Raw genomic sequence first — 9,595 nt, forward strand, 5'->3', positions numbered from 1 at the left:
GCTGGAGAGGATGCCAGAAGAGGAGAGTCGTGAAGATGTATGATTCAGAATGGGGGAGGATGCTCAGGAGAGAGAAGGATAAAGTTGGTTAGGGTGGTAGTTAAGGAAAGGAGGAGACTGCATAAAGGTTTAGTGAACTATGTTCTCTGGGATCTGGCCTGACTATTTGGTGAAGTGAAGGCCAAGTGAAGAACCTCAAAACCCTGAGGAGTGAATGAGTAGAACAGACTATGAAGCTTATACATTATGGGGGCAAGTTATTAGGCAAAGGCTCTCCTCTTTAGAAGATCCCAAAGTCATGATCATAGCTTGAAGAATTCTAAGCACCTTCCTGGGCTCCATGTTGGCTCATTGAATTTAGGATTTAAAATGTTTCTATTATAGTTAACAAAATCATCAAAATTGGCTGATGCTCTTATTTCACATTAACAGTCATTCTCCTTCCCAGCTTCATGTGATTGAAAGAAATACAGACTTGCTTTATATAAAAGTATATTTACAAAATGGAATCAAAATGTAAAAGAAAGAAAATATAATAGTTTTTAGTATAGTAGAAACAGTATTTTATTTGAAGTCAAAGGACCTTGCTTCCAATTCTGATTTTGCCATTCTGTGTGACCTGTGTGCTCTTGGTTAACCTGAGTCTCAGTTTCCTTGTCTGTAAAATGAACTACTAAAGTTCTTTCTAAATCTTCAGTTTATATTCCTCAGATCCAAATATACTTGCAAATGTGAGACATCATTTGCTGCAGGAGTGTGTGGGCAGAACTAGAAAGAGCTTTGGATTTGGGATTAGGAAATGTGGATTCAGATCTTGTCTCTGTCTCATAATTGACAGCGGTATGTTTATGGGCAAATAAATCCCTTAAACTCTCAAAGATTTAATTTCCTCCTCTATAATGAGAAAGAAACAAGGATAATACTTACCCTATCAGCCTCCCAGATTTGTTGGCAAAGCTTAGTAAAATCATCAAACTCTATAGAAATGAAATCTATCATGATTGCATCTTAAGAAATTCGATGCAAGAATTTTGCATATCATGGCAATTTTTCTTTGTGCTGACGCCCCCACCACATGTGTGCACATTGGTGAAAAGCAAATAGCATTTGTGTATTTAAAAAAAAAAAAAAAAAAGAAAGAAAGAAATAATTTAGAGTTCTAAGGTATGGGTACAAATCCTATCAGTAAATTATTCCCTGTGTAACTTTGGGGAAGTTCCTTACTTTCTTTGCCCCTCTATTTCTCTATTTGTAAGAAGAGGGAATTGTATTAAATTATCTTTTTGCAGTTGTAAACATGAGGAAAAAAACTATCAAAAACCATGTGCTTTGTATGGTTGTGATTGGAAAGATACTAGAAGAGCAATTTTTATGTATGCCACTAGAGGGTACTCTTAGCCCATTATTATCTTGGAGTTGCTGAAATCCTCAATAATCAATGCTTTATGGATGAGCTGAGAAGCACCCTTAGCTTTTCAATGACTGTTGAGATTCTATCCTGGCTAATGAATACAATATTTGAAATGTAAATAAAATTGTCATATAATATTTTATTTTTTCAAAATTGGCTCATATTCCCATTTTCCATTAAGATTCTAATCTTTTCCCCAACTGCATATGACTTAAAGAAATACATGTTTGTATTATAGAATACATTTACTGAAAGGAATACAAATTGAAAAGAAACAGTATTCAAACTCCAGACCAAATTTCTCATTGTGGTAAAGATCTGAATCTCCCCTTTTCCCTTTCCCTCCAGTTTTTTGCTGTGTTCCCAGCATTCTTTTGAGGAGATTGTATTCCTCTCCTCAACTTTCACAGCAAGTGGGAAGAAGGAAACCTTTTACCAGTCAACTCTTGATCCTTCTTAGCTGATTAACAGGTCAGCATCCTCAGCTCCCAGGAGTTCCCAGAAAACTTTAGCAAACTCAAGTGGCAATCTCTGCCCATGATACATCTCCAATTGGCTCACCGTGTGCCCTCATCTTGGCTTCTACTACCATGATGTCATTGATTGGCTGAGCCACTATCGTTCGCCCCCCTGTAAGTTTGGGGTACAAAGTGGCTGAGATTCTTGGTCATTTATCCTGCTTGCCCAATTGGCCACCGAGCAGTCTGTTCCCTTGTTTTTATTCCATGCAATGAGTTGACCTTTCAGAAACTCCAAAAGGTAATATAATTAGGTTTTATGTTATTAGTTCCTGGCAGTTTACTTCCAGACTCATGAAATTCCTCTTTTTACATAGCTACTAACAGATGCAGGGCAATGTTCACAGGTGGGGAAAGCTATTTTAAAGTCAGTTTACATTGACAAATGTTTCACTAATCTCCTGTACAAATGCATTCTTCTCATAAGATTTACAACTCATTTACAATGAGTTGTAAAGTTGTAATTCATTGATTCTTAACCTTTTTTATAGGTCAAGAACTTCATTGGAAGTCTGGTGAAGGTTAATATTCTTGTGGTTTGTTGCCCACATTCATAATGGAAGGGCATGCAAAGTTTCCGTTAGAAGTTGGTGAAAATAGTTGTCCCCCCCACCCCCAGTTCATTGTTTAATTTCACAGAGCCCAGGTTAAGAACCCCTGATCTAGGTCAACCTTCTCACCTTGCAAATGAGGAAATTGAGATTCAGCTAATATTAATCATTAATAATAATAACTAGCATTTTATAGAAGTTTGGTAACATATTTTACAAATATTCTCATCTGTAAAATGAGAGTATTGCACATAATGATCCCCAAGGTCTCTTTCAGCTCTAAATCTATGATACTACTTCCTTTTCTCCATTTTTTTTAACTCATGAAAGTTCTAGAATGGAAACTCCAAAGAAGCTCTAAAGACAAAGAGTCCCAGCTAAGGGAGTTAGCTGAATGAACTTCTGTAGGTGGAGTAGCCTACAGGGTCTGAAGGTGCTCTCATTCTCACAACCCTGTGAGATAATTTCTTGCTGTTATCTCCATTTTGCAGATGAAGAAACTGAATCAAGCAGAGATTAATCACTTGCTCATGGTCACACTGCTACTAAGTGTCTGAGGTGGGATTTGAAATCAGGGCTTTTTGACCTGAGGTCCAGTGCTCTATCTCCTGCTCCATCAGGTAGAACTAACTTGTCCTATTAGCCCCCTCAGATGCCTAGAGGCCAGATAGGTAGATGGGCATGTTTTCTGACTCCATAGTCAGTAGTTTCTCCATTACCTTATGTTGTCTCCTTTAAAAGGAGAATCTTTTAAAAAAGAATCCTTTAAAAGAGAAATCTAGATCAGGGACAAGATGATGCAATGAAAAGAACACAGAGTTTGAAACAAGAAAATAAAAGTTTTAAGTCTTAACTTTTATCACTTCCTAAGTGTGTGACTTTGGGAGATTATACCAGGAATCTGATAGAAATAGAGCTGGTGAGAGAGAGAGAGAGAGGGGGGGGGGGGGCTTGGCTTGTCAGGGCCAAGAAGAAAGGGAGAGGAGGTCAAGGGGAAATGGAGAGAGAACGAGAGAACTAGGGCTGTCACTATCACTCTTTGTTCCTGTAGTAGGGAATGGGCAATGTGAGTTGAGTGCTTCTGAAGGCTGAGTTTGGCTCTGAGGCAGTAATGGTGCCTTGGCAGGAGAGGAGATGTTGGAGGAGGCAAGACCACTCATTTAGAAGACAACCCTATGCCCAATGTTCATCTCAAACCTTTTAGCTTCAAAGATTGTATAGATATCCTTCCACTTGTAGAATAAAGGGGGAGGGAAGAAAGGAGGCCAATGGATACTTGGATGCCTGTAATGGCAGAGGTCCAGATTTGGCTAAAAATGTCTTTAGGAAATTAACTACAGGTAATTTCTCTTGGCTCTGGGTCCTGGAGGGCTAGACAACAAGACTTGGTAGCAGTTTCCCAAAAAAGAAAATTTGACCTTGGCTAGGGGTGAAACCAGGGAATTTTCTGACACATATACTTTGGTCTGGGACTCAGGTATGCTCCTGTGGGTATCCTTTTCCTCATTGCTGGGAAGATCCTAGAGATGGAGGACACAGCTGTGGTTGGTGGACAGCTGGGCATGTACACACTGACTGTCATCGTGGGCTTGCTCATCCATGCCGGGGGTGTTCTTCCACTTCTCTACTTCCTCATCACACACAAGAACCCCTTCCCCTTCATCGCTGGTATGCTGCAGGCCCTCATCACAGCCATGGGCACTTCTTCCAGGTACTGACTCCCCAGCCATGGGCCCCTGCTCCACCTTCAGCTCAGCTTTAGCTCCCCTTCCATCTGCCTCCTCTAGTTATTTAGCAGCCCCCCTTAAAGCCTTTCCAGGCATGATCTGATCCTTTATCCCCAACCAAGGCTGGAATACTGTGCCAGATTTTTAGTTCCACATTTAGGAAAGACATTGACAAACTGGAATTGGCCTAGAACAGGGGGATGAGGATGGAAAGAGGATTAGAGATCATAAAAATAGTAACTGCCTATACTAAAAATAGCATTACTTCACAAGTGTGTGTGTGTGTTTGTATTTGTGTGTGGTGTGTGTAATACTTAAATAATTTTCTTGGCATTATCTGAATTGAATAGCAAGATTATTATGTTCACTTTTACAGATGAAGAAACTGAGGGTCACAGAAGTCCACTGATTTGCCCACTCATACTCAGTTAAATATCAGAGCAGGGATTTGAACCCAGATTGTTTGATGCCAAGTCCAAGACTCATTTCACCACATGCCTCAATATCTCTTTGCTACCTGACCCCTTTCTTGTTCCCCTGTTCCTTGTCTGGTTATTCAGAATCCAACACCTATTTCCCTCTCAATAATCTCTCACACACATCTCAAAGTACAAAAGCTATTTTAAAAAGTTTTATTTACAAGGAAAACCTCCCCTCAGGTCCTCCTGTGATGCCTCACTATGGTGTAGTGATGACCACATCTTCACCCCTCTGGCTGGTCAATATATTAGATAATCAGCCTAGAGAAGGTGGAGAAATCCATTGCTGGAAGGAGGATAAATTATGGTATTGTTTTTGGTCATAACTACTCATGAGTTCTGTATACTGGAGATAGGAAGAAAAAATATACATGTACCTCTATATATCTATATCTAATCAGGGGAAGAAATTCAAGGGTCATATCACATCAGAACTCCAAATTAATAAAGAGTTAGGCATCTATTTTCAGGGTCAAAGGCTCCTCCAGAGCCTTTCTTGGGGATCTTGTCTAATAGCTTGGACTCAACAGATCTGGGCTTTGTAGGAGGTCTATGTGGGTCATAGTCTATTGGAAGGAGAGTCTTAGATGCAAATCTTTTCTTTGCTGCTGATCTGCTGGTGACTTTGGACAAGTCTTCCTCTCTAATGCCTCAATTTTCCTTCCTGCAAAATGAGTGTGGGACCAAACATATTAAGGGTTTTACCTACCTCTAATATTTTGAAATCTGAGGATTATATGGTTCCACTAAGAAGTAAATCACCTATGAAACTGGAGTGCCTGGATTCTTATTGGGTTATCTTTGATTCTCTCTTTCACTATCCTTTTTCCATACTCCAAACCCATTCTGAGATCTCAAACTTCCTCAAACCGTACCTCCCTAAATCTATCCTCTCCAGACAACTTTCATTCCCACTTTCCTCAGAACCCTGCCCCAAAGAACACTAAAAGAATTTTGCTAAAGTGATGAGATAATTTGTGCTGTTCCGTCGAGGTAATACATCATCTTTTAGATTGGGACATTTCTAAGCCAAAGGCATGAGAGATGTGGGGATTTGGGGCCTCAGAAAGCAATGAGAGAGATCTTTCTGACACCCCTTATTAATACCACATTGGTGACCTCCTGGTTCACTTGCACAAAGGACTAGTTTAGCCTCCCTGCTGGTCCCCAAATTATTTTTGTCATTTACAAATTGAGTCTATAAGATTAAAAATGTGCTTTCTCAAAGCCAGAGGACCTGGGCTTTTAGTATCTTCTTGGCCCATGCCCCTCCAAGGCATTTTGTGGTCCCTCCTGAGAGGTACCCATGAAATGCTCCTGGAGTCCTATCTCCCTAGCTCAGCAACTCTGCCCATCACCTTCCGATGCTTGGAGGAGAACCTTGGCGTGGATAGACGTATCACCAGGTTTGTGCTGCCTGTGGGAGCAACCATCAACATGGATGGCACTGCCCTCTATGAAGCCTTGGCAGCTATCTTCATAGCCCAAGTCAACAATTATGAACTCAACTTGGGACAGATCACGACTATCAGGTGAGTGCTGTCATTGGTGCTATGTTTGACATGAGGGAGAGGCTTCCCTAAATGGTGAGGGTAAAGGTATGGAACAGAAAATGGATGGAATTGTGAGAAGAGAGAAAATCTTTATTAATTGATAATGGTAGGGGATGGGGTAGAATTGAGGTTGAGGCTAAGTGATGGGAAAGTGGAGAGAAATCTGAGTGAGTGAGGGGGTGAGATTGGGAAGGAGGGTTAAGAGGATTTACTCATTGGCTAGAGGGGAAAGGCATAAGGCAGAGTTTAAAAGGATTCAGTTTTAGGTGTTGGTGAAAGGAAGAAACAAGTGATAGGGAACCCAGAGATGAGTGGTAGGGTAAAAATGGATAGCAACCATACATTGCTTCAGTGTGGGCTTCATAATGTCTCCCCTGCATCTTGCTAGGGTTGGACTGTCCAGGATCTTTGCAACTGCAGGAATCAATTTGAGAAATTCTCAGATTCTGGGTGACTGCTTTCCACTCCTGTAAGACTGGTTTATAAACTGGATTCCATATGATTAATTCATACTGAGAAATAAAGAATCCTGGGCTGAGAAGAACTCTCATGTTGGCTCCTCAGGGAATACTCTGCACAGTGAAAAACTTCAGGATATCAGAATTAGAAGGGGGATTAGAAGTCATCTACATATGGCAACCTTCAGCTCTGTGCTGGATCTCTTCTCCAACCACCTTGAAAAGTGGCTATTCAATGTCTGCATAAGTACCTTCAGTGACCAGTAATACACAGCCTTCAGGAGGCAACCAATTTCCCCTTGTTAGACCCTTCTTTATGTTGATTCCAATTTGACCTCCCTGCAACTTAAATCTGTTGTTTACATTTTTTGAGGCAAAATTGAGACATTCTTGTATCTTTATTTTTCCTTTCCCCATTTTATTATTATATTTTAAACTTAAATGCAAAATAAGAAAAGAAAAAAATTGCCATGTGCACAGTAAAACATGAGAGGATTAAAAATATAAAGCAATAATTTTTCATTTTGAGAAAGCCTATATAACAAATACTACACATTGTATTCAGAGTTGTCTATCTTTTCTTTGCTTCCTTGTAGGTTTTTTTTTTAATTTTCTGCTATACACTTTTTATTTATATTTCTCCTGGATATTATTTGTCACATTTTCCTTTTTCTGTGGAGCAAATTTGGAAAACAAAAAGTTTTCTAATCTACTTCATCTTCTTAGAATCTCCTTCAATATTCAATATTTTTTCACATGATAATAATTTGCCACAATAATGCTCATGCTTGGGTATAAATTAGAGTAGATACCCTCTAAAGTCCTACCCAACTCTGAGATCCTAAGAAATTATAAGTAGTTCTCACCAAGGGAAAAGGACTCTCAAATACACATAACAGATGATCAATGATTTTTTTTTCTCATGGTATTATTTGTTGTTCAGAGACACGATGTTCCAAGAAAATTGACTTATCTTCACAACTTTTCCTTTTTCTTCTTGCTTTCTCTCCTTCTATGTCCCCTTGGATCTGTCTTCATTTGGCAGCATTACAGCCACTGCTGCCAGTATAGGGGCTGCAGGCATTCCCCAGGCTGGCCTTGTCACCATGGTCATTGTGCTTACATCAGTTGGGCTCCCAACTGAAGACATCACACTCATCATAGCTGTGGACTGGTTCTTGTAAGTACATCCAAGGATGGCATCTTGTTCCCCTCATGTTTGTTGTCTTTCACTTTTAAGAAGTCTCAGTTCTCATTTCACCAAGGCATAGCATGCCAGGGTTGAAAGACACCTCAAAGCTTAGAACACGAAATGTCAGAACTTGCCATTAGAGACAATAGGGAAGGAAATTGAGAACCAAAGAAGGATAATAATTTGCTCAAGATTACAGTGATTTGGGACATCCAGCTTTTTATTCTTAGTTTGGCAATTACATAATTGATTTTTAAAAATGTTCCTAGCTATGTAATACTCCCTATAAAAAATTTTAGAGTAGGAGTAACTGAGGCTTGTCCCTCTGCCTTCTCCCAACTATTACTACCTCTTCAAACCAACTATCTTCTCCCAGTCCATGTTTTTCCATGAATTTCTTCTTCTCCTTCCCCCAGGGACCGCCTCCGAACTACCACTAATGTTCTGGGTGATTCAGTGGGTGCTGCCATCATTGAGCATCTGTCTCGGAAGGAGTTGGAGCTGCAGGATGCTGAACTAAGCCTCCCAAGCCTCGGAAAGTCTTATCAACTTATCGCCCAGGAAAAGGGAGCCAATCGAGCTAGAGGAGGCAATGAAAGCAATATGTGAATGACTGATAGGTCCCCAGGCTAGAGCCAGAGTCAAACTGCCCATAGCTGGAGGACTAGAAACCCATGTCTGAGGGTTCCTGGCCCATCTGGTTTTGAGTCCAAAAGCACCAGCTGCTCGGCCCTATCTGGATCCTTTAGAAGAAAAATAATGAAAGCTTATACAAGGTTTCATTTCCTGCTCAGTATGTTGGGAGTTAACCTTCACAGCCTAGGCATATGGGATGATATGGATATGAATAAAACCCAGCCCATCCTAGGATTTCTTGAGGGGGGAAGGGAGGGAACTGCCCTGTCCAAATGTTCTCTGGGGAAGAGGGGGAAGGGAAAAGTCTCTGTTCCTGTGTTGCTGGACTATGTGTGTAGGAAGCCCTTGTGCTAGTGTTCCCCAGGAAGAAAGAGAAAAAGTGTTAGAGCATTTCCTGGTAAGCAAGGAGGGAGAGGAGACTAGGTAGCAGCAGCCCCTAGTCTAGGGTTCCTTGAGAAGGAAAGGGAAATTGAGGGGAGAGAGTGGCATGAGAAATGGTCTTTGTCTCTCTGCTTGAGGATCCAGACCTTTTGCTGGTATAGACTCCCCTCCCCCTAATCTTGGTCCCAAGTAAATCTTCCTATCCACCTTTCCTCTGTGTTTTTTCTTCACTCCTCATAATCTATAGTCTTCAACAATATAAGGTGGAAGTATCCAACAATGCACACTCACTTAGTCATAGGTTGAATCTTTCTCTTCCTTATATTTCCTGCCATAGACCACAAAGATTGCTCTGTAGGTTTTCATAACACCTCAGAATTGAAGCTATCCAGTCCAACCTGTACTTGAATAAAAATTCTCTCTTCTATCTCCTAACTTCCTAGTTTCTTCCCCTGTCTTCTGTCACTTCCAAGTTTCTCAAAATTTGCAGTAAAGAAAAATTTGCAGGATCAAATTCAGTCTTTCTCTTTGGGAGAAAGAATCTTGGGGTTATAATTTCAGGGGAAATAGATGTTTTACAAGATCACAGATACAAAGTTGGAAGGGATAATCTCACATGTAAAGGTATGAGTATTGCACCTCTTTCTAGAAACACCTTCCTCCCATGGAGCCTACAAGTGGATAGGCCA

The 9,595-nt window shown here is 40.5% G+C and overlaps 1 protein-coding gene across 5 annotated transcripts in view; it reads left to right on the forward strand.

Moving 5' to 3' along the window:
- SLC1A6 (solute carrier family 1 member 6) overlaps positions 1 to 9,117 on the forward strand; it is a 50,426-nt gene extending 41,309 nt beyond the window's left edge. For 4 of the 5 annotated variants that reach the window (XM_074306763.1, XM_074306782.1, XM_074306773.1 and 1 more), the window contains exons 7-10: positions 3,958 to 4,191; positions 6,024 to 6,218; positions 7,743 to 7,877; positions 8,306 to 9,117. In XM_074306763.1, the coding sequence (XP_074162864.1) occupies positions 3,958 to 4,191; positions 6,024 to 6,218; positions 7,743 to 7,877; positions 8,306 to 8,498 (757 nt within the window). In that variant the 3' untranslated portion in view covers positions 8,499 to 9,117. Of the gene's footprint in view, positions 1 to 3,957; positions 4,192 to 6,023; positions 6,219 to 7,742; positions 7,919 to 8,204 lie in introns of all 5 variants that reach the window. The other variant, XM_074306800.1, reaches the window with a different exon arrangement.
- The last annotated feature ends 478 nt before the right edge of the window (positions 9,118 to 9,595 follow it).

The sequence above is a fragment of the Sminthopsis crassicaudata genome, chromosome 1 (genome assembly GCF_048593235.1).
Source record: "Sminthopsis crassicaudata isolate SCR6 chromosome 1, ASM4859323v1, whole genome shotgun sequence".
Classification (NCBI taxonomy): Eukaryota; Metazoa; Chordata; class Mammalia; order Dasyuromorphia; family Dasyuridae; genus Sminthopsis; species Sminthopsis crassicaudata.